At 44.1% G+C, this 25939-nt stretch overlaps 1 protein-coding gene across 2 annotated transcripts in view; it reads right to left on the bottom strand.

Moving 5' to 3' along the window:
• The window catches only part of rimbp2a (RIMS binding protein 2a), a 57061-nt gene extending 31485 nt beyond the window's left edge, over positions 1-25576 (bottom strand). The window contains exons 1-5 of one of the 2 annotated variants that reach the window (XM_079734114.1): positions 25481-25576; positions 8697-8786; positions 5355-5477; positions 1563-1667; positions 717-767 (exon numbers count right to left, since the gene is read on the bottom strand). In XM_079734114.1, the coding sequence (XP_079590240.1) occupies positions 717-767; positions 1563-1667; positions 5355-5477; positions 8697-8786; positions 25481-25558 (447 nt within the window). In that variant the 5' untranslated portion in view covers positions 25559-25576. The remainder of the gene's footprint in view (positions 1-716; positions 768-1562; positions 1668-5354; positions 5478-8696; positions 8787-25480) is intronic. The other variant, XM_079734115.1, reaches the window with a different exon arrangement.
• Positions 25577-25939: the final 363 nt, after the last annotated feature.

The following is a 25939-nucleotide window of genomic DNA, read 5'->3' as shown; positions in this document are numbered from 1 at the left end:
GATAACATAATTGTGCCAGCAGTGCATCGCAGGGAGCCTTATAATCCACAGCGTCGAAAATAGTGCAGAGCCTATGCGAAAAATACATATTTTGCAGAGGAAATCCAAAAAGCTAGACACGGCCCTCCTCTTGACTCCCTACTTCAACTTTGGAACGGTGGGTGTAGTTGTGGACATAAAGCCCTTACTCTGGGAAAGGAGAGAGGAGCTGTACGCAGACCTTTTTTGGCCGACTGAGGTTGTGACGGATATTTGATTTTGTTTGCGGTGACGGTTGATCAACGCAAGTCAGACGATTATTACAGATTTGGCCACAGACATGGTGAGCAAGGGATGTAAAAAAGCTGTGTGAACCAGTGCTATCATGCTCAGGATAGCTTAACGGAACTAGGCTAAACTGAAGGATGATGACACTTAATAATGGCTCAAAGATCTGGCTCTTAATTTTTCCACATTCTGTCCTCATCTAGTATATGAAATAAATGAAGTTTATTTTATATTGTCGATGTTGTTGTTTTTGTCGCTTTAATCCTATCTGAACGTACCTTAAAATTAGGCTTTTGGGTAAACTGATGGTCAAATCATCACACTGGTCCTATTTGAGGTGGATTAACCATCTTTGGTGCATGAGGTTAAACAAGGCAGCAAACGCACGGTGGATACAGAGGCACCATTGTATCCACGGTAATCACATCAGGAGTCCTTTATAGACGTACCTCTAACAGATGCACTGCTCCTTCATGTTCGTGGTCTGCTTCGAGTGGAGCCTGTGGGAGACACAGACGAACACGGAAACACACACACAGGGCGACGGTTGACGCTGCATTCAGGGTGAGCTGAGCCAGGCAGACACACGACCGTCAGCACAGTAGTCAGACGAATCACAAGATCGTCAGAGCTACAGTGCTCGAGCAGACATATTCAGATGGGATTAACAATAGAAGAGGACAGGGCCCTCGTACAGCAGTAGAAGCAAACTGCATTGTAGTGTCACGCACATAGAACACTCCCATCTCAAGGGTCTCTATTTGGCCCACGCTACCTATGGGCCAAACGAAGAACCGAATAATGGGTTTGGAGGTGAGGGGTTGTTAACCAACAACCCTGGAAACATTAACAGCATGCAGCTCTACAAAGATAGGATACTATATCTACTATATATAGCTACAGTTTAGTAGTTTCTGGGGATGTAAAACAGTGTTCTCTATGCAATTAAAGTGCACAGTTCTTGTGACGCAGGGGATGAGAGAGGTCCATCCATACTTTTTTTCACTGGCATTATTCATTATCGAACGCTTTTATGCGACATAGCCTCGGTGAAACCAGAATGTGCCTTTCACCCGAGAGACACTGACACTTGGCTAAGATGGATCATCTTCCTCAAGATTTACTTGCCATGATATTTTCAAGGGTCTTCAGAGAGGGTGACCTACGACCCGACGCTGAGCGGTGCGTTAGTTGCATCAGAGCTTTCATCCCAAACCCCTGTGCTGCTACTATGGAATCATTTAACACGAACATCCTCTATATGTTGGCTTAGCTCATATTGGTTTTGCTCTTACCCTTTGCAGTAAATCAATCTCCCTCTGCTTGCCGTGCAGGAGCTCCAGGGCTCGCTCATGCTCTACCTGCAGCCGCTGTCTCTCCTTTGCGACATCGTGCATTTGCTGGAGCATGGGATGAAGACATGAAAACACAGCGTTTGGTTAAAACTATAAGCCTCGGGACTTGTGACGAGAAACGGGATGCAAGCGACACTATCTATCTGAGCAAAGGCTTCGGTTTCAGGTACCAGGGACCAAGGCTGTGGTCTGAGGTACCAGGGACCAAGGCTCTGGTCTGAGGTACCAGGGACCAAAGGTCTGGTCTAAAGTACCAGGGACCAAGGCTCTGGTCTGAGGTACCAGGGACAGAAGGCTCTGGTCTGAGGTACCAGGGACCAAGGCTGTGGTCTGAGGTACCAGGGACCAAGGCTCTGGTCTGAGGTACCAGGGACCAAAGGTCTGGTCTAAAGTACCAGGGACCAAGGCTCTGGTCTGAGGTACCAGGGACAGAAGGCTCTGGTCTGAGGTACCAGGGACCAAGGCTCTGGTCTGAGGTACCAGGGACCATGGCTGTGGTCTGAGGTACCAGGGACCAAGGCTGTGGTCTGAGGTACCAGGGACCATGGTTCTAGTCTGAGGTACCAGGGACCAAGGCTGTGGTCTGAGGTACCAGGGACCAAGGCTGTGGTCTGAGGTACCAGGGACCATGGTTCTAGTCTGAGGTACCAGGGACCAAGGCTCTGGTCTGAGGTACCAGGGACCAAGGCTGAGGTACCAGGGACTAAGGCTCTGGTCTGAGGTACCAGGGACCATGGTTCTAGTCTGATGTACCAGGGATCAAGGCTCTGGTCTGAGGTACCAGGGACCAAGGCTCTGGTCTGAGGTACCAGGGACCATGGTTCTAGTCTGAGGTACCAGGGACCAAGGCTCTGGTCTGAGGTACCAGGGACCACGGCTGAGGTACCAGGGACCATGGTTCTAGTCTGAGGTACCAGGGACCATTGCTCTAGTCTGAGGTACCAGGGAGCATGGCTCTGGTCTCTGAGATGAGAGACCAAGGCTTTAGTCTCCGGGAGGTTAGTTAGAATGAAACAAGAACAAAACAACACACAATCACCTCAGTGTGCTAGCCTCTATTGTGTATATCCATTGAACGGATATCTGTCATCGTCCACTTAATTCAAATGTTTGGTAGCAATTTAATATAACTGCAACTTTTAACAATTAATAAAGCAGAAGTAAAAATCCTCATTTATGCAGCATTATTAATACATTGATTCTCATTAGTAAGCTATTAATAATCAGTTATAAATAATAAATAAGATAATTAGAAAATAGTATTAGTAGAATTATCAACTCACACTTTCTAAATGAAATTATTAACCATTATCTCATTATTTTGTCAATAATTTAGAACTGATTATGAATCTCTTACCAATGAGTATTAACGTAGGGACGACGCTTTATTAGTGCTTCAAAGTTGCAGTTATTCCAAAGCGCTACCAAATGTTTTACTATGTCTCCCACACCACACTAGAGAGGACCTAATTCCACTCATCAACCACCTGCCAGCCGTGGCACACGCACAGAATCAACATCGTTCTCCAAACTAGCCAAGTCATGAGTGCGTGGCGGCCCCTATCTGCATGGCTTATGCCAGCTGTCACATCACTGAGGAACACACTTATAACCCTGAGATGTTTCACAGAGGGGCTTAAGAATATTTTTTTTAAAAGGAGCTTTGGAAGCTCTGACAGTCATCATTCTCTCTCTCCCTCTCTCTCCTCTCTCTCTCTCTCTCTCTCTCTCTCTCTCTCTCTCTCTCTCTCTCTCTCTCTCTCTCTCTCTCTCTCTCTCTCTCTCTCTCTCTGTCTCTCTCTCTCTCAGTCACAGTGGAAGAGCAAAGCCTCTTTGGCTGGGGGAGTGATTTAGAGGAGTCCCGCTGCCTTGCATAATAAAAAGAAGAATTGGACTCTCTCTCCACAGCCCTCCTCTCTCTCGCTCACTGCAGAACTTCCGCGGGTAACTTAACTTACGTTGAGCCACACACACAGCGTGATCAACAAGCTTAACGACACAAGAGGCAGAAAACTTCACGCGGCCGTCACTCAGGACACACGTCTGTACCACAGATGTTACTTTTACAAAGCAAAGGCAGTCTGATTGTCGTTCTCAACCAGACCACTAAGACAGGGTGAATGACTCTGTCGGCTTAAGAAAGCAATTAAAGGCATTAATGCAGTCGGGACTCTAATTGCATTGTTCAAGAACACGTTGAACTGCACTGTGAAGACAGGACTGAGGGGTTCCTCTTCCACTTAGCCTTTGTGCTAGCAGAAGGTGAGGTGAGATGGAGCACTGATCAACTCTTGGCCCGACCTCAATTCAGCAATTTTTTTGGCCGTGCCTTTAAATATCCTGTGATGTACATGGTGAACACCGGCCAACATATTCGTCAAAAGATATTCAGTAACACTTTATAATAAGGTGCCTTAATAAATAGCAAAATAGTCATTACCTAACCCTTTGTTAATGTTTGTTAATTGTTACTAAAATATCTATTTGGCACAAGTTAATAGTTTTTTCATCATAATTAAATATTAGTTGTTTGCATTACCCTAATCCAACCCTAACACACGGCCCTAACCCTAACCCTAACACACAGCCCTAACCCTAACACACGGCCCTAACCCTAACCCTAGCCCTAACACACGGCCCTAACCCTAACACATGACCCTATGCCTAACCCATAACCAGCGACACTGTGTCCAGTGAAAAAAATTATAAACTTGTGCCAAATTGATATTTTACTAACAATTAACACATATTAACAAACGGTTAGGTTATGATTAGTTTGCTATTTATTATGGCACCTTATTATATAGTGTTTTACCAGATATTCTCCCAAACATGTGCAAACTTTTTTTGTTTTCAAATTTGACATCTTGCCAAAAATGTTGACCGTTATGACGGCTCTTTCGTGGGTAGCATCACTTTCATGGGAGTAATGAGGCCATGTCTCGATTAAAAAAAGTATGTGATATTGATGTAAATAATCTATGCAAGCCTTTCGGTTGATTGCCTGCGTCACGTTACACAATGTAAGCTCCTCGAGATAATACACATACACTGATTGGTGTCCTGTTTTCCTGCGGAGGGGATGTGCTAATGTTCCTTTGATTAGCAGATTGTATCCCTGTTGAAACCACAATTCAGCTGTTTGCACTTTGAGCCACAAGCTTCTCTCCTCCTACATTCTTCTCTGCTCCCCCCCCCCCAACAGAAGATGGTGTTATTTCTCGGCAGCATACATTCTTCCTATCATCAGAGTCAATACACAATTAGAATTTGACACATTTGTTCTGTTGTATTCAGAAGTGGGTCCGTTGCTCTTAGCGTATAATTCTCTCCTCAATAAGCTCTACAAACAACCCTACTGAGATGGGGGGGGATTTGTAATGACAAAGTAGGGCTTCTAACCACAGACGACCAAACAATGACATCAAACCGATGACAGTTTACGCTGTGATTTATGTGCCTCTCTTGTTTTGTATTAGTGTCCTGTTTTTGTGAGGGCAAACCTCCAAAGTGTATTTCAAACCGTGAAAAGCAATTAATATCCGCTGTTCATTTACAATGCTCAACAATAATTGCTTGGAAGTTTATAATGCATTGAAGTTTATAGTGCATTTGAGAGTTTTAATAAGACATCCGTTTTGTCATATTAAAACCCACACCAAAACGTTAATGTATCAAGAAGGTGATGCACACAGTAACGTAAAGCAGTAATGTCTTAGACGCAAAGCACACCTTCAGAACCTCTTCCAGTTTCTCTACTTTGATTTGGAGGTGGGTCCTATCCTGCCGGGCTGCGTCTCTCTCACGCCTCACGAGCACAAAGGTCCGCCTCAGCTGCTCGTAGTCGGACCGCACCTGCGCCGCACACGGGTCAACACACAACGGCTCCTTACTGCATGTTCAAAGGGACGGCGCGAACCGTGGAGGCAAGTGAAAGTGGAAAGTGGAACAAAAGAAAGTTTAGGAAAACAAAAGGGAGGAGTGGATGACACGCCATCCTGATCTCGAAAGTACACGTTTAGAAACTGTCGCCGAGGATCAGTCTGGCCTCTTTTAACACAGAAAGTGGAAGGAGCTTTTGTCAGTGAATGTCTGAGCATTTAAATGATTCCCAAATATAGGCACGGCTTTACACTGAAATGAAATGACTCTTTGCTTTCGGAAGAAAAGCAAACATCATCTTTAAAGGAAGGGAAGCCTACAGTGCAAATTAATGTTTGCCATTGTTATTCTGTCTTCTTCAGATCAAATTGTTGCAATTGTTCTGTCCATTGCTACAACCACCATTGTTTTTGACGGTGTGCAGACTGTGGCACTCCTTGATTCTTCATTAACTTAAACGTCTTCCCCTCACGCTGGTTTAGAAAACTGGTCTCCGGGATCCAGAACAGACTGCTAGAAACTGAAATGTGAAATTGCAAGATCGGGATGTCTCAGAAGGCTAGATATTATACACGTTTTTGGATTTAATCTTTTTTCCTCACTTCCTGAATAAATAATCAAAATAAAATAATTTTGGCCGAGGGGAATGGTTAGGAGTTTGCCGTCTATGTGAGAAGTGAGTCAGCTCCAGCCTCATGAGACCATCCGGATATCCACAGTTTCTTGTCGCAGTATCCAAGTCCAATACCACTCTGGACTTGGGCTTGGGCAGCGATTGATTTCCAAACGTCTGCGTCCTTACATTGTTCACAAAGCCCCAGCCAATCAGAGTGAGGCTCTTGCTTTATTTGCTCTTGCCGAATCCAGTTGGAAGTAAAGCAAAACCCATAATTTAATCTGAGAAAAGCCTTCCGTGCAGATTGCTGTTAATCTTTTAACATCGTTACTCAGTCATTCTATTTCGGATAAAAAATGTTTTGCTGAACTTTGCTGGGCTATGCGATTGTTTTTTTTTGAAGTGGCAGGGCTTGGGGAGGGAGTTTCAGTAAATAAAGAACAAGGTGCACACTGATCCGTCCAAGCATTTTGAAATGTTTGGAATAATCTCTCAACAGGATCGAGGGGCAGAGCAATCTGCAGAGAGAAGCAAAGTGTGAACTTGCGAGATCGGGTGTGGTCTCACAAGTCTAAATCAACCCTATCCGACCTCAGAGAGAGAGAGAGCGCGAGACCCAGAGCAAGAGAGAGAAAACCAGAAAGAGCAAGCGAGGGAGAGAGCGCGAACGAGGGAGAGGATGAGCGAAGAAGAGCTGCTGACTGGAGCTTTCTGCTTCATCACTCAGGAGCTGTGTAAACGGGAGATGGTTTCCCTGGCGGACTCATGAGACCCAGCTCTAAACCATTTCTCACGAACACACCAATCTGTTCATTAATTACCGGGACAGATAAGCTTATGCGACTGAAAAGGGCCGCGTTTCCCCTCGTGTCGTGAATATCTTTAAGAATCACATTAATTGGATCCAATTTATTGATTGGGTTGGTAGAATTGAGTCAGGGGGTATGTCATAAGGGACATGTGTTGGGTAATTTCTGGGTTTTTTGAAGTCGACATTCATTTTAGATTCCGATTCATCGGAATTGAAAGAAAAGACGCAAAAAACGTAAATAAGTCAATGGAGAGTGAGTGTACATCAGAGTAGCATTACACTTATTCAATGCCGGCGTGTAAAGCACACGTGCACAAACACAATGCGTATAGAAACACATATGCATGCGTAAAAGGCAGGATTTCTGCCACTATCATTTGAGTGATCTTTTTAAACACCTTGGTACGAAGAAAACAATGCATTCATCTACACAGCTTTTTTTCATAAAGCAGAACAGACAACATCTTTTTTTAAACATCTGAGGGAGGCAATTTTAAAGGATTAATTCCAGGCAAGGAATCATTGTGTAAGTCGCCTTTTCCTGCAACACTAAAGTCCTTTTTTCTCACAATGAGAACATGCGAGATCAGGATGGTCCCATGATGCTATGAAAATGGAGCTAACTTATGCTGGGTACACACTACAGGATAATCAGTGTGAATTTGTGCCAGATTTCTGACAATGGTCGGCAAAGCCCCCATTTTCTGATGGTTCTACAGATTGTTTTGGGCCAGATTATCCAGTGGTGTGGTGTGTTTTAAGTTTTTTTAGGATCGGGGCCTCACTGATTCGAATCGCAAATATAAAACATGTTCAATATTTTCCATCTGATGGCCTGTAGTGTGGGGGGGGGGGGGGGGGGGGGGGGCACGAAGACAGCCGAGGACACAGACAATTGATGGTCATGTCGGCAGGACCACAGCCAATCGGAAGCGAGGCTGACTCAACGCCAAAAATTCATCAAGCCATCATAACAGAAGCCATGGCGGCAAAAGCAAAAGTGGGGTTGTCTTCAAGGAACATCAAATAGAATTTCGAATTTTCCATACAAAAACGATTGCAAAAGCGAGTATAGCTAGTTCCTCCTGACCGATGTCCGCCACTTTGTTTACACTGAATTCACGATTTTTATCGTGTTGCGAGATTTGTGGTGTGCTGTGTTGGCATAATTGTTTCCTTCCACACGCCAGGAAATGTATCATATACTATCGTTAGATATGTGGTCTCTCACGTTATCTAAATTAGAAAATTGATCTAGTGTGTACCCAGCATTCGTCATTAAACCGAATCATGTTTGGTTTCACATATTTGAAAAGGTACAAACAGATAAACAGATAATAAGGGTGAATGGTTCAGATTTCATGCAAATTATACAAGATACACTTTAAATATATATATATATATATATATATATATATGTATATATATATATATATATATGGTTACGATGCATCTGCAAAGACCCACTGGCTGCCAGCCATATACACATTAATGAAACTAGCAATGGTGTTGGCTTATTGATTGGTCGATGTGGGTGATGCCTTGAGCATCCTGTAGACATACATACGACTATTGATCGTTATATATATATATATATATATATAGCTATATATATATATATATATATATATATAGCTTTATTTATATATATAAATATATATATTATATATCTATATATAAATATAGCAATTTCCTTATATTTGTATGTCAGCGTGCAAGAATGCATGCATGCTTTCGTGCGTGTGTGTGTGTGTGTGTTACATACCTGGTCATACTTGGTGGAACGGAGGGTGTGGTTGATCAGCTCGAGGTTAAGACGATGTTGCTCTTGCAGGGCCGCATGGAGCTTTGCTTTCTGGCAAAATAGAGGAGAAAGACAGAAAAAATTATATATTATAACCTTATGTAGTTTTCAAGAACATAAGTATCATCCCATCCATTTTAGAACCGTTATGTAATTAGCAAAGAGGAGTGTGAGTGCTTGGGCGTGGTTGTGTGTGTGTGTGTGTGTGTGTGTGTGTGTGTGTGTGCAGCATGTGTGCATGTGTGTATGCATTCGTGCAGCATGTGCAAGTGTGTGCGTTAGGTGACATGTCGACCGCTCTGTAAGACGCTGTCTCCAGTACTAAAGCCACAGCTGTCCGCTGTCACCATCCATTACCTTGTTATTAACAATTAGTCACTGGGAGAAAGAAATGGAGGGAGACTAAGAAAGGGGAGGGCCTTGGAGTGGGGGAGGAGCAGGAAGGGACATAAATGGGCTGGAATGGAGATTCAGGGGAGAAAGCGCTTTAGGAACTCAGTGTCAAAGGGCCATAGTGTTGGATGATTGTTTCTTCGTTAATGTGCAGTTTGTTAACGTGCTGTTTGTTAACGTGCTGTTTGTTAACATGCTGTTTGTTAACGTGCTGTTTGTTTACGTGCTGTTTATTTACATGCTGTTTGTTAACACTTTGTTTGTTAACATGCTGTTGTTTACATGCTGTTTGTTAACATGCTGTTGTTGACAGGATGTTGTTTACATGCTGTGTGTTGACGTGTTGTTTGTTTACGGGATGTGGTTTATGCGACGATTAGGCTGTGGGAATACATTTCCTTTATGGAGGGCCATAACGAAATACATTTGAATCTTGTGGTGAAGTCGAAGAGAAAGGCTATGACGTGGTGTGGAAGAGAGAAAGTGCTTGCTGGTTGACAGTCAAATGATCAGTTAGTCAATGGCATAACCACAATGGAGGCCAGATAGAACTAGGTTGGTTGAAGAGATGGTGCCTTGATCATGTTGGCTTTTGATTTTAACCCTGAGGATACACAGACCATTAAGTTTGATTTGGATAAACCATTTATAAATGATTGTTCATCTGTTGAAGTAAAACAAAATACTAAATATAACTAAGTATTAACAGTGCAGATTAGTACCTTTTTTTAACGTAGCTTTATGTGTGGATATTACTATGCTTTGATCCATTCTAGTATGTATTTGAATGTGTGTGTGTGTGTGTGTGTGTGTGTGTGTGTGTGTGTGTGTGTGTGTGTGTGTGTGTGTGTGTGTGTGCACGTGTGTCTGTGTGTGTGTGTATACATAAGTGTGTTAAGCATGCAAAAGTAACGTCTGCATGTCACCGAACCACAAGGGAAGATGTGCGGTACTACGGGCCTGCTCTGCTGGCATCTTTAACAAGTAGAGGAGTGGAGTGAAGAGCATTCACTCTCATTGTGATGTACTGGTCACCACATCCCATCTCTGCAAGCCACAACGCAGGGGAATGATGACTTTGGCCCACAGAAATGGAGGTAGAATGCTAATGCGATAGTCAAGACAGAGCAATGGCCGCCTACAGTCTCTCCCTCATGTCTGTGCTCAACCTTGAAGGAAGAAAAGGGGACACATTCACCATGGCTCTGCTTCACGCAAACTACCTTGAAAGACAGCTTGTACACATGAAACATCATGCTATAATGTTTGGTGAAGGCTTAACCCATTATTATGCGATAAACTATGAATGTCGGTTAACATATAACTTCAAACTACATCAAACCAGATTAGGAGGATTTGGGTAAAGGTATTAAAGGTGCAGTGTGTAGAGTTTAGCAGAACTGCCATGGCAAAAACTCCCTGATGAAACCCACTATCCAGCCATGTGATAGGCTGGAGCCCCTGGTTTTAAATGAGGACTAGGGATCTCAAGAGGATTTTATTCCACGAAATAACACATTTTTTAAGGGGCTAATCTCACACGGAAATCCTTGACATCCAGGGACTTATATTTCCTGCATTTTTTCCTGGTATTCATTCATTTATCAATTAAACGAGACGTGAATTGCTGGGAATGGCCCAGGCTGGCGGCTTGACGGCCGCCCTGGAACCACTGTCCGTTCCGTAACAGAGCATACTGACGGGCATACAAGGGCCGATTTGAAGGGCCGGTTTAAAGGGCTGGTTTGAAGGGCCGGTTTGAAGGGCCGGTTTGAAGGGGCTGAGACGGCCAAGCTCTCCCTTTCTTGTGTCGCAAACGGCGGGGGAAATGACATAGCACGGAGACAAATTATTTGTTAGGGAGGATTCAAGAGCAACAGCAGCACCCTGTTTATCGCCAATTGACTGATGACATCAAATATCGAATTATAATAATATAATATAAATATAATAGGGGCTCATTGTGAGCATCACAGTCACGTAGAAGAAGCCAGGAGAGGCGTTGACGATGGTTTAATCACCCACACCGGCGGACTTATTCAGGGACTTAAAACAGGTGAGGACCCAAACAGGTTGAAAAGGATTGGCGTGGTAAAAAAGAAACGCTCTAGCAGTTTCAAAAGATCCTTCCTGGGGTCCTATGTTCCCAACAACCTATGTTCCCCAGAATAAGACAGCATATGATGAGAACATGACAAAGGGTCCAATTTGCCTAGGGTCCTATGTTCCCCAGTTCAACATATGTACTATACCAGGGTCCTATGTTCCCCAGTTCAACATATTTACTATACCAGGGTCCTATGTTCCTCAGTTCAACATATTTACTATGCCAGGGTCCTATGTTCCCCAGTTCAACATATTTACTATACCAGGGTCCTATGTTCCCCAGTTCAACATATTTACTATACCAGGGTCCTATGTTCCCCAGTTCAACATATTTACTATACCAGGGTCCTATGTTCCCCAGTTCAACATATTTACTATACCAGGGTCCTATGTTCCCCAGTTCTATGAAGCCCAAAGTTGGACCCCGAAAAGGATGTTCCCCAACCATGTATTTGCTTAATAAGACATGGACTATTGTGGGACTTCGCCAAAGGGGTTTTCTGTTCCCCAGCACTTCCATATGACTCTCAGTGTAAGAGGCCTGCACTCGAGGGAACTTATTAAATAGTTAGTCATCGAATCACAAAAAGCATATCTTCATACATCCTGAGGTGAAAACTAGCCTTGTATTTGTGCTTTTTTCTAAACTTACTGTCACACTTTCATCCTTCTTCAAAGACATGTTTTTTTATTAGTTTGAGTTGTGACTAGCATCTCACTGGTGAAATGTCAAAATACAAATGCAGTGATAATATCACAATAGAACTGTGACCTTTGGAAGAGGCCATCAAAATAAAATTCAATAATTTAAGAATAAATAAAAAGCCTTGTTCCAATAAATAAAACAGGATAAAATCACTCACTTATGTACGAAATATTTTAAATTGACTCGGGTCAAATTTGACTCAAACACAATGCACAAAATATAGGACCCTGGGAACATAGGACCCTAAGAACGTAATTGGGGTTATTTTTAGACACTGCCTTCCATAATCTTCCATAAAACAACCTCTTAGACTGTTGCCGGGTTGTGTATTGTTCTATGTATTGTGATATATAAAAAGAGAAAGAGTCTAGTCCTCTTTGTATTTGATCAAGACACAGTGTGTGTGTGTGTGTGTGTGTGTGTGTGTGTGTGTGTGTGTGTGTGGTCTTTCGACAGTGTTAATGGTTGGGCGTGTCTCGGAAATGGCTTGGGAAGTGAGGAGGCAGAGTGGCTGATGGGTATTGTAGGATGGCAAAATAAGCGCAGTAGATAGATCGATAATAGAACAGAAAGTTCTGACCAAGTAATTCGATTGGCTTAAGGGAGCGTCCATCAATTACAAACAAGCAATAAAAAAGCAATATAAATTCTTCCAAAAAATAATAATTGTTCTGCCTCCATAGCAGCATCGGGTGATACATTGTTGTCTTGTCCTCGGGGATGATAAAATATTTGGGCTATGCTGTCTATCTCCACAACTCGACAGACTTCAATGATATGGTGATAAAATAAACTGAGAAAGCATCTCAGGGGCATGTCAGCCTGCCTCACGTCTGCACCACCCCCCGCGGCGTGTATGTAATCAAGGCATCGCAACTAGACTTTAACTCCAGCGAGCCGGCTGTATTGAGGCCGACATATCTCCGCTGCGCACCACGTCAGCTCATCTATGGGTGTTTGTTTAATCAATGGAGGGTTGGCGCTCGTGCTTGAAGTGCTGTGTTGCGCATATCCTGTGGCACAACAGACCCACCATGCCTGAGCGTTTTATACTTTGGTTCATATGAATAGGATTTGGTCCTTTTTTGGCCCGCTCTGTGAGATGAGGGTGCAGACCATGTCGCCTATGTGGTACAAACCTGAAACCTGCATGTGATTATGCAAATGAAGCTGGCGACTCTTGTTAATGGTAAATGGCCTGCATTTATATAGCGCTTTGACCCAAAGCGCCTTACAATATTGCACACACTCATGCACACCTTCACACACCGACGGCGGAGTCAACCATGCAAGGCAACGGCAGCTCGTCGGGAGCAGTTTAGGTTAGGTGCCTTGCTCAGGGACACAGCGACACTCAGCTAGGAGGAGCCGGGGACTGAACTGCCAACCCCCTCTACCTCCTGAGCTACTGCCGCCCGTTACATGTGAGCCGGCTGAGGCAGATATAAGCATGTTGTGCCTTTTGTGTAAACAAATGGAGGATCTAAATCTAGACACAATCAAAATTCTAAAAAAGGTTTTAGAAGCAATACCTTTCTCTCCAGTAAACGAGGCCAAATTGAGATATTCAGGAATGTCTACTGGACCACCACTCTGAAAACTCCATTCTGCTCCTCAACGATGCATGCATTGACACACACACACACACACACACACACACACACACACACACACACACACACACACACACACACACACACACAGATACACACCATTATTGAAAACTCCCAGCCAGCCCACCACTTTAGCTTCTGGATGTGCATCTGCTCTCATAGTGCTGTGTTGCTAAGAAGCTTACACATTTTCCTGCTTAAATTTAGCCCAATATGGACACTTGTACACCTATATAGACCCATATAGATCTTTACATCCTTTTTATTTTAATGTAAAATATACTGCATGTAGGCCTTAATGAAATCCCAAAAACACTGAACATATTGCGTACATTAAGCGTCTGCTAAATGCCCTAAATGTAAATGTAATATTGTTGTCGCTATTTAAAGGGCCAGTGTGTGGCCCTTTAAATAGCGATGACTACGCTGGCCTGTACTGGCCTGTATTGTGTTAGGCGCTATTACTTCCCATGTCATCGTGTATGACAGCATCGAGCAGCCCAGTGTCAAATGATGAGGTTCCTTGATAGATTTATGAATTGTATTTAGTTATTATAAGTCTGTAAATGTGAAACAATAGGTGAGAGCTCACAAAGGAAGGTATTTTTACATTGAAGGCGGTTGATAGTTTCGATTTCTTTCACACATTAACAAACAGTAAATGACAGAGCGATACGTCTTCATCCATGCCGTACGTGAATATAAGTTGATTTTGATAACATGAGGGGGTGCTGTTCTAACAGTTTCCTTTTGGATATAGTCATAGCTATGTTGTCGTTTGTCCGTTGGGATTCGAGTAAAGGGTCGAAAGAATCGTCAGCGTGCTGAAAAATGTCAACATCCGTTGCCGATGAGCCTTATTTACATGGGATTATACTCTGATTAAACCATACCTACGAACAATATATTAAATTACCCCCAAGTCCGTTTGGCTAGATACTGCACCTTTAAGTGAAACAATGAAATAAAGACACGGAAGCACTTGTTTCATGTGAGTGCAACTGGCTTGCATTAAAAGCCTCCTAATGTTGCTCCACCAGAGACTCTTGAATTACATCTCGTCACACAAATGGTCGCAGCACGTCAGCATTCAGGTTAAATGTCCCACGACCTGCAAAAACAAAACACCTTACCCCCGGACATCTGACAGTATGAAAATGTAAATCTTGCACACAACGCACATTGACGTTTGTTTACTTAGTGGTTTTGTAGAATGACAAGTCACCCAAATTTGAGAGTCTGCAATAGCAGCAGAATGAGTGTGAGCATTATTAGTTTGTAGACATTGGCAGTAGGAGTTGTGTAGCAGCAGAAGCTGTCTGTTCAGAACCATCTGAGGGCTGCAGCGTCCAGACCTGAGACAGCTCCTCCACCAGCTGTCCCGTATTCCCATTCCCATCATAATGATTTAATCACTCTCAAAATGACATGGCATCATAAATCACATATCAATGATGAATTAGCATTGGAATCTAGCAGTCAGTCGTGTAGCTTCCATATAGAAAATATATACAATATCCTGTACCTACATAGATAATCACTGAACATCTCGGTGCAAAAGTGTCCATGTTATCATTCCAAGCCAACACCAAGTCAGTGGATTTCACTCATTAGTTCCAGTCTCTCCAGTCAAAATGTGCGCTAATTAATCGGCTAGCCACGAAAGATCGTGACCCGGAAACATCGGATTAATGGGCCTGACTGACCTAGCAGCTATCTCGGTTCTGAATGTTAGCAGTGTGGGGGAACAGTTTTCCCTGAGAGCCTCCACAACAGCCAATAGTGGGGTGGAATATGTAAAAAGTACCTGGGTGCTTCTAGAAAGGCCTACTCTCAGGGGTGGCTCTGTTGAAAACGTTCAATCCAAATGTTGTATGGTTTAGATAATACCCGACGTACAGGCGTCCGAGAAGCTCACTCTCTCATGGACATCATCAAACCAAGGCAGATTCTCAGATGGAGCTCAACCCATTTTCACACACCTTGACGCCAGTATGCCTTTGTAAGGACGTTGAAGTGCCTCTGAAAAGGGCACTTTGACGTCAGCAAAGAGCGCAACTGCAGTTCGGAGCAGAGTAGAAGGTTCACAAACTGGTTTACGGAGGTTGGCAGAAACATAGGATCACCTGTTTTCTCTTGATTAGGTTCGGATTTTAGAAACAGTGAGACAACTTCTAGAGCTAGCAACCTGTGGGTGCTCACATCATTTCTCTCTATCGCATCACCGAGTGGTCAGCTAAGGTCTGAAGCACCAGCAAGCTTCAATGCCAGTGGGCAGCAGTGTAGTTAGTGACCACGATTGTCTATGTTTGAACAAATGTGTTCTCTCTGCCATCTGGCCTTCTATTTAACACATGTTAAGTCGTGAATAGAAGGTTCTCACTAAAAAGGAGTAGTCTATTTTTCTAAATACAGGGCTGGGGTTGGGGTAACATAAAGTGCAGCGTGCATAAAGAAGCATGGTGGCTTAGCCTTGATGCAGAACTTGATCGTGTGCTCAGCATCAGCTAAAAGTCGAGTCTTAAGTAGGTACCCTTACAACTAGTTCAAAGTAAAGTCAAAGTCATCCATGCCATACAATATATATTAATTTCAGATTCCACCTCCAAGGCAGGATGCTGTGTGTACAGCCAGGATTTACAGGATAAAGCGTGTTTGTCTACGCACAACTCTCTCAGGGGGGTGCGTGTTTACATTCCCCCACTTCTCTATCTACCTAACAATTACGCTCTAGTTCAGTTTCAGATATATTGTGTGTGATTGTGTGTGTGTGCGTGTGTGTGTGTGTGTGTGTGTGTGTGTGTGCGCGCGCAACACATGTATGCATGTGTGTTTGTCTGTGGTCCCCCACGCCCTTTCTCTGCTCTGCACAGCAGACAGGCCAGTGTCTCTTGTGAGACAAGCCAGGGCTAGAGCAAGAGATGTAAAACACATCCTCACATCCTCCCCTAGCCCTCCTCGCCCCCTTCCCATGCTATTCCACCTAGCACTGCTGCATTACTTCATGTACAAAACATTAGTATGTATGTATGTATGTATGTATGTATATTTTAATCTAGATATGTATGTTTGCATCCATTCATTCATATATATATATATATATGTATATTATATGTGTATGTATGTATGTATGTATGTTTGGATATTTTTATCCATTCATGTATGTATGTATGTTTGTATCTATTTAGTTATCTGTGTATCTATGATTATGAATTACAAAAAATGTCTGTTTGTGGAACCGGACAGAGTTGAGGAGCTTACTGGACCAGATGTGCATCATGGGCACATCTAGCCCCTGAGAGGAGACAAATGCCCCGATGGATACAGTTAGGGCGCAGCTGTGTTTGTGTGTGTGTGTGTGTGTGTGTGTGTGTGTGTGTGTGTGTGTGTGTGTGTGTGTGTGTGTGTGTGTGTGTGTGTGTGTGTGTGTGTGTGTGTGTGTGTGTGTGTGTGTGTGTGTGTGTGTGTGTCCAATCCCTGTGTATGTACATGCTATTGTAGCTACATCCATGTGTGTGTGTGTGCATGCATGTTTTTATGCGTACGTGCATGCGTGAGTGCGTGCATGCGTGAATGCGTGCATGCGTGAATGCGTACGTGTGCGTGCGTGTGTGTGTGTGCCTGCGTGCGTGCGTGCACGCATGCCTGTGTGTGTGTGTGTGTGTGTGTGTGTGTGTGCCTGCATGCGTGCGCGCGTGCCTGCGTGTTTGTGTGTGTGCCTGCGTGCCGGAACACTGAGAGGGGTGCTCTACATACACTGTGATGAGGTCTGAGGTGAACTAGGGCTGTGTAGTCCGGTGATCAGGTCGATGACATGATTGAACAGACATGGGCAGGACCTTTTGTTCCCGCTCGTCCCCCCACATATAAAACATGGACGCTCGAGCACCAAGAGCACCGGGCGTACGGAGACCGGATCGCGATCGGGCGGCAGTGTCAACGAGCAGCACAGGGAAGGAGCTACACGGGGAAGACCGACCGTCGCATGGCCAGACCTCACGCTTACTCTTTACATACGGGCACACAAAGTCACACGCCCACACAAATACACACACATGTCATGCATACGCATCGCCGATACACGCTCTCCTGCACATGACCCGCACTAATGGCCACACCATTGAGCACAACCATGAAATACACACGCACACACGCTCGCTACCGCACACACACTCGGTTGCTGTCTCTCTCACGTGACGCGAATCTTTAGCAAAACGCACTGCACGTACGCTGAATAATTCACACATGACCCCATTGCACAGTTGCAACAGGTCTACAATACGGCATCGCCTTTTCAGAGAGTTCCTGGTTTGTGTCGGATGATGATAATACAGTAGGAAAAAAATGAATGCCCTATGAGACCGCTTACAGGGTGCACACACTTACACCTGTGCATGCTGCAGTACAACAGGACTGGTGTTAATATTTGCAAATGTGGGTATGTACATATCATAACAGATATTTTCAGGTTATATTTTGTGAATAATAAATGACATAATATACGATATTGTCATCACACCAAACGTTCCCGTAAAGAACACATTAAAACAATCCCCATTGTGCAGGTTACAAATCCTCTGCCTGGATCTAGGTGATTCCCCTCTGATGAAGGATGCGTAAGGGGTTTCATCTTGGTCTCACACAGCCACCACCCCTGAGGGACAACTGCATCCTCCTCGGCTGTCTCTTTACAGGCTGGTCTCTGGTCGGCCCAGCTCAGTGACAAGTAGCAATAGGCGGACAGGTTCTGTCACATCAGCTGCATCAGAAAAGGGTTGACTCATCTCTGTCTCTCTCTCTGTCTTTCTCTCACACACTATCTGTCTCTCTGTCTCCACCCCCTCTCTCTCTCTCTCTTTCTATGTCTCTCTCTGTTATTTGGCAAAGGTGTTTCCATCTCCCATTTAGCGCATCAGAAACCACCTCAAACATGCATAACAACTACTTTTTACACTTGTTTTTTTGAGCAACGTTTTCTTGAATGTTGCCGTTTCCATCAACCTTTTCTAATGCGATACCTCAAATTTTGCATTCAAAATACATAAATGATAACAGGGTGATTGTTAACATAGTCTGAGTCTTGGTGTACATGTCCCTTTGGACCCAGTATCTAAACGGGGCATGGTAGTCTAGTGGTAAGGGTTTTTGACTCCCAGCCAAAAGGTTCTGAGTTCGAAGTTCCTCAATGTCCGCGGTCTACTTAAAGGCATCCTTGTGCGTGCACTTAACCCTACCTGCTCCTTAATGACATTTTAAAAAGTCTGTTTTGGCCGGCTAAAGGCATCCGCAAAATGACAAGACAGAAAATAGTCCAACCAAATGCAGCATTTACAGAAGATTGAACAGAAGCAGTTAAAGAAGGAAAGCACAAGAGATAGCACTAAGAGTTAAAGAGGAAGACGGCGAGAGCTAAACAGCGGACGAAGAAGAACGGAGTGAAACGAGTTGAGAACATTGGAGAGACAAGAAGGAAAGAGGCGGGTCATGAGTCAGAGAGGAGAGGAGGCAGCAGATATTGAGAGAAGGACAGAGGTTGAAAAGGACAGGGAGAAGAAGCAGAAGGAAGGAGTATGTCCTGACCAGGTTACGTTGTGACCCTCTAATCGGTGGCAGCATGTTCCACAACGTTCAACTTTCTGGCCAGAACTCAGGAACATGTTGAAATTGCATTACACACGCACACCGGACACACGCACGCACACACACACACACACACACACACACACACACACACACACACACACACACACACACACACACACACACACACACACACACACACACACACACACACACACACACACACACACACACACACACACACACACAAAAGAGTAAGACTAAAAGACCAAGTCCAACATATTCCTGTGAACCAGGGAGAACAAAAAGACTGTGAGAGTGCAAGTTCGAGAGAGAGGAGACCTGTTACAAGCATATCCACACGCTTCTCTCTCTCTCTCTCTCTGACCTATCTATCCTCTCTGCAATGTCCCGGCATCTTTGCCTCTGACTTTAGTGTGTCTTGATGAGCTGCCAAGAAACGTGAGTAAGAAATGATCTTTTACCTCCTCCACGGGGCTAATGACACGTACACTGATGGTGCTTTTACAGCCGATACAGCGCTTACTCACTGTCTCGTTCAATTAAGTACAAGACAAAGGGATAGAGAGACACGCTGACCGACAGATACACAGTCGGGTTGGGCCGGTGCCCTGTTTTTTTAAACCCGTTTGATACTCCAAACTCCAGACTACACACCTTTGACCGATGATAGATGAAGACACATGTAACTGTCTTTATGTGTGTGGAAGCCGGCCAACACAGCGCAACACATACGGACCGATTCCAATCCCCGGCGACAACCTAGTCCTGATTCTCAAAACCGAAACTCAGGCAAATCTGGATTGCACTGATGTGACTTTAGCATTAACATACATGGCCAACGGTGTCCATGCTATGATAGGTTTGAAAGTTCCTTTGCAGTCTTTTTTTTTTTCAGAACATCCAACACAACTACTAATAAACTGTGGACAGCAGCTTCTGTGGCTAGTTATCACTCAGCATGATTATCACTTGGCTATCGTCTTTCCCCACATGACAATGCATACACTGTGTGCTCAGCTGTGTAGCTCTGGTTCTAAACAAACATAATATTATTCTAAGATGCTTTCTTTGTTGCATATTTCTAAAGCAATACAAGTTATGTTTAGCATCAAGACAACTTACTGATGTTTTTTTTTCCGAGTGTCGGTACATAACATCGGTTTGCATAATATCTAACCGGTTTAAGCAGACAGACAGACATGACAGACAGAAAATCACACACACACACACACACACACACACACACACACACACATTCAAACAAACACAGGCTCCACTCACAGACACGAAAGGCAGGGACATGACTTGCAGCGTTACTATAGGAACTACTCTATTGCAGACAAATACAGCTACAAGATATATAGATATGGATTACAGATACCGGACATAGTGTGTACAACCACCACGACTTCACTGATCATACTTTATAAAGTGCTCCTGACCACAGAAAAACATATCCGGTGTCGGTTTCTCTCCACCCTGTACGGCCAGCAGCCACAGCACCATGAGCAACGGCTGAATCATTTGTTCAAACACCGAGGAATAACAAAAGGTGACCAAAAATACATTAGACCAATGTGCACTGTGTGCACACCCAGAATGTGCACAACAGAAGTGCATGTTCTGTGCATGTGCGTGTGTGTGCCTGCGTGCGTGTGTCTGTGTTTACACTGTAAAGCAAACAGAGCACACCACAGATGAACATGTTGAAAACCCTTCACAATCACTCATCAACACATCGCACATCGAAGATATTTATTTAGCAGAGCAACAGCAGAATTGTGTCCAAGGAAAACACATGAAAAGACAACATGTTGTGCTGGGAAGGGAACACGAAGACGACATGAGGCGGTGTGAACGCACCAAAGCAAAGAGCATACGAGCGTGTGTGGCCATGTGTGTCTGTGTGCCTTGTCTTTCCAGCGTTAACATAGGAATGTAAAAAACACCCACAACTTGGTCAACGTAAAGCCCTCGTGAACATGTAAATAACGAGGGATATCTTGGTTGTGGGTCGCACGTGTTTTTCTTGGGCATGGGTTGCCATGCGTGATCACACATGCAAACATGTAACTGTTACTATTTAGGGATCACTCCAGTGGCTGTCTTGAGGCAGAGATATGATTAGTACGGCTGGCCGATCGTTCACTAGCAGTCGCCCAAGCCGTCCGCTCGGTGGCAACGGATCGTCAATTGAATAGATTGTCGTACCGTGACGATAAACAATGTTGAGGACTTCATTTCACACCCTGAACGACCATTACGCAGCACCTACTCATGAGCTATTGTACCTTTATGGACTGATTTGGAAGGGAGAGGGAGTTGAACCCAGGTCGCCACGAGTTTGCATTACCTACTTAGTTTCCGGCGTAGCTCTATAAGGTTTCGAATCCATCGCCTTGTGTGTCGATATGGTGTGTAAATCACCATGATTATTAGTAATAATGAATCCTACCATTAACTCCTATTATTGATTCAACTGGGGGGGCGGTCTTCTGGTCAGAGGGAAAACATCTCCTTTGTCATTCCTTCTTTCTACTATGCCCACTTTCTCCTCCCAGGAGGAGGTGCTGGGGAGGGGGGTTAAGGGAGGACCATGAGGAGGACAAGGAGGAAGAGGAGGGAGAGGACAGGGAGGAGGACAAAGAGAAGGGGGAGGAGCCACGAGACACAATTTATTTACCTCATTCTAAAGCTGGCTCCAGGCCTACAAATATAAAGGGAGCCAGGAGGACAGAAGAAGGGCAAGAGAGGACAGAGCAAGTAAGGCAAGGGGAGGACATAGAGAGAGAGAGAGAGAGAGAGAGAGAGAGAGAGAGAGAGAGAGAGAGAGAGAGAGAGAGAGAGAGAGAGAGAGAGAGATTGGGATTTCCGAATATTTCGGAGAGATGCGATTGGTGCCCTATAGAGAGGTGAAGTCCCGCCCCTTCCGGTAGACCCATTAGAAAAGTTTATTCATAAATTGTCAATTACGTTTATGGAGATGGGTAAAGACAAGTATTTCTATGGCCTGGAAATAGTTTGATTGACTCAAGCCTAGTCTCACAAGTTAGACTTTAGACGAATCACCTAAGTCTGATAACTAGCTAAATCTTGGGATCGAGCATTTCACTTTCTTTAGCTTTATTTTATTTTCTTTAAAACTCAATCTTGTTACTGGAGGTGGGGATCTATAGCGTGTAATTGGCTAACAGCGAACAAAAACTCAGCCGGCACTAGTAAACTGTAATAATGTGCCTTGTAAAGGTTTCAAGTCGACACTGTGTAGACTGGCTGCTGTAGAAATACAGTATCAAAATCCCATTCAGAAAACTTCATCCAGCCGGGCTGATGAGTTTCTCTTTGGTAGAATATCTCTGTCACAAAAAAGAAAACAAGGTATAACTCCGTCCTCTTCAGATTTAAAAAGTCACTCATGCAACTTTACATGACCATACGCCAGAAAGGGATTTTTGCTTTTTGGCAGCTGCATGCCTCCCCAATTGCAATTGCCCTATGCTACTCTCTTTTTCTGTTAATACTTAATACTTAATACTAAAAAATTTATTAGTTATTTATTCAGAACATGTAAGCTGCAGCTCCTGAAGAAAGTTTACATATAATGAGAAAAATAAAGCTATGTCTTTTTCATGTTCTTAATTTTTATTTTATCTTCTTCTGAAAGAACCGATCGATAAGGAGTATCAATAAGGGCAGTGGTATCGTTAACATCTTAACGATAGCCATCCATAAAGCCCAGGCTCTCTACGGCCTCCCCCTGAAGTTCTGCTAAGACAAGAGGGAGAGAGCACTAGAGGGAGCAAGGAGAGGAAGAGAGAGGGAGAGAGAGCGCTAGAGGAAGCAAGGAAAGGAAGAGAGAGGGAGAGAATACAAGTGCAACAGAAAAGGGGAGTGAGAGCTGTGTGCCAATGCTGTATATCACTTTTTCATTTTCTTTATGTATTTTACCCTCTAATCTTCACTACGGCCACTAAGCCACACACACACACACACACACACACACACACACACACAAACACACACACACACACACACAAAACACACAGGAATATGGAATATGAGACCACACCTGTTACTATCCTGTGATGTTTCAGGAGGCTAGAAGCCTCACATGCTGACTGAGTGGGCTCAGAAAGAGGGCTTGTATTGAACTGGCCTCTTTCAGCTCATCACACAGTAAAGGACAAGAGTTAATGTGTTTAACTCAGCAGGTGCCTCTCGTGCCATGGCTTTGGAATTGAATTACATTTCACAAAATGCTAATTGCCTCTGCCTCTGTTTCATTTAGATGGTCCATCATTTCAATTGCGTTTAATTAGGACATGAGGAACAGCGTGCGGAATGATCTGGCCTATAATACATTTATACTTCTATATAATGTACTTTTATATAATCCTGTATAATGTACATTTAGGTTTGCATGTACATGTGAGTATACATCTACATGAGGGGCGTTAATGTAGGGGTTTTCCATTTTTAAATCATTCACGTGATCTCCGTGTGTCAGCACATTCCCCAAGTTACCATGTTCCACAAAATATATGAAAGGTCCCACAAATCTCTTCATACAAAGATTTCAATTTTCCTCAGAGTATATATGTAATTTCTTCCATCAACCTACATTAGGCAATTTTCTTTGTGCAAGCTTAGGTATTCATAATATTCGAACATATTAAAACATTTGAGTTATTCCTTTCTCCAAAGAAGATCAGAAGGATAAGGTCCCTAAGTTGCCTTGGGTTCCATGGACAAAACCTCTCACACCAAAAACGTCATGACCTTGTTACACTTTCATATGCAGCGTATAAACGTTCTTTGTGGAGGCTACCGATGTATATACTTTACATTGTTTAGTCCGGACGACTGATGTTTGATGTGCATTGGTAAAGTGCCTCATGAAATACATCCTCTACAAGTGTATGGCTCAACTTCATCGCAATACTTGTAGAATCGGCACCCATGATAGTAATGGCTCTGGGATTAAACATAACTTCCCGGTCCATTTATATAAGTCAACATGTAGTATACATGCATACTGCATGGATAAGAGATGCATTTCAACCATGGAGGGTTGAGTGTGTTACCTACAGCCGAAATATCCAAAGTAACTGGCACCAGCAATGTTTTCCTTAATGTCTTCCAATGTTTGTGTCATGTGACATTTAGCTCACAACTAGACACAGGCTCCCTCATACACCCCCCGTTCACACACACACACACACACACACACACACACACACACACTACACTCTACACACTACACACTACACGCTACACGCTAAACATGCTGTGACTTTTTGGTCTCATGAGGGCGAGTGACGATGGTGGACAAATGTCAATCACCTAGGACTGGGTTAATATGGGTCACCATGGCAACCTCCAACTCAGCCAGGAATCAGGAAAGGCAAAGCAGATAGTGACAAGGCATAAACACACAAGCACACATACACACACACACACACACACATGCATAAACTGTTTGCAGATGTCCATCATGATGATAAAACATATGTCTACAGCTGTCAACGGATTGCTTTGCATTCAGGATTCTTAGTGTTAAAATAGTGAAGACACCGCAATGATCCCAAAATAATTCCACACAGGCTCACTCACGCTGCTCCCAATGGACCCAATGCCCTGACCACTTACACACAAACACATGGACACACACGAACACAAGGAACACCCGTACCGGCCCCCACCCACCCACCCACCCCCACACACATGTGACATGCACACGCGCACACACACACACACACACACACACACACACACACACACACACACACACACACACACACCTTAATTTATAAGAACAGGTGCCTACATTATTCGTGAGAGACTGTTAGCATAGCAGTGTGTCACAAGAGACGCAATGTTCCCCTGTTTTCCCTGTCTGTCTTGTCTTCCTGTCTGTCAGCTTTGTGTGGATCTGTCTCTCAAACAAGCACACGCGCGCGCACACACACATGCAAACATACGCACACTCACACGCAAACACACACACACACACATACACACACACACACACACACACACACAAGCTATCTGTTTCTCTGTCACCGCACACACACGCACCACAGAAATAAAGCAAGCCGCGAACAGTTTTGCAGACAGGAAATCACGTAAAATATAGACACAGGGGGAGAGCGACAATGAGAGAGAGAGAGCGAGAGAGAGAGAGAGAGAGAGAGAGAGAGAGAGAGAGAGAGAGAGAGAGAGAGAGAGAGAGAGAGAGAGAGAGAGACAGCGAGAGAGAGAGAGAGTCGATTAGAGGAAAATACAAGGACGCTAAATTGATTTGATAAGGAATTCGGCTTTACCGTGTCTGCTGGCCAGCGTGTACGCTTGCTAGCATACGAGCTCCTCGACAGAGGTGCCGCACGCTCTTCCGTCCTCATCCATCCCTGTTATCCTCCCTACTCTCTCTCTCCGTTTCCTCTGGGTGGGGACTCGGCAACCGCTGCAGCTGAGCGGCTAGCAGCAGCATCAGAGGCTGCGCTCTCTCTCTCTCTCTCTCTCTCTCTCTCTCTCTCTCTCTCTCTCTCTCTCTCTCTCTCTCTCTCTCTCTCTCTCCCTCCCTCTCTCTCTCTCGCTCTCTCTCTCTCTCTCGTGCCTCTGCCCCCTCTATACACATAAACTTCCCCCTCCCTCCCGTGTATCTTCCCTCTTCTTTCCGCCTCTGTCTGCCTCCTGAAGATGCATAAATCCGCGCTATTGAATCAATCAGCCGATAGTATCGTGATATGAGGGGACCGTGGCACTATTGGAAAATAGACTTA

The sequence above is a fragment of the Pollachius pollachius genome (assembly GCF_949987615.1).
Source record: "Pollachius pollachius genome assembly, chromosome: 4".
Classification (NCBI taxonomy): domain Eukaryota; kingdom Metazoa; phylum Chordata; class Actinopteri; order Gadiformes; family Gadidae; genus Pollachius; species Pollachius pollachius.
The sequence above is the reverse complement of the archived record's forward strand: the minus strand, read 5'-3'. Positions and strand labels throughout refer to the sequence as shown.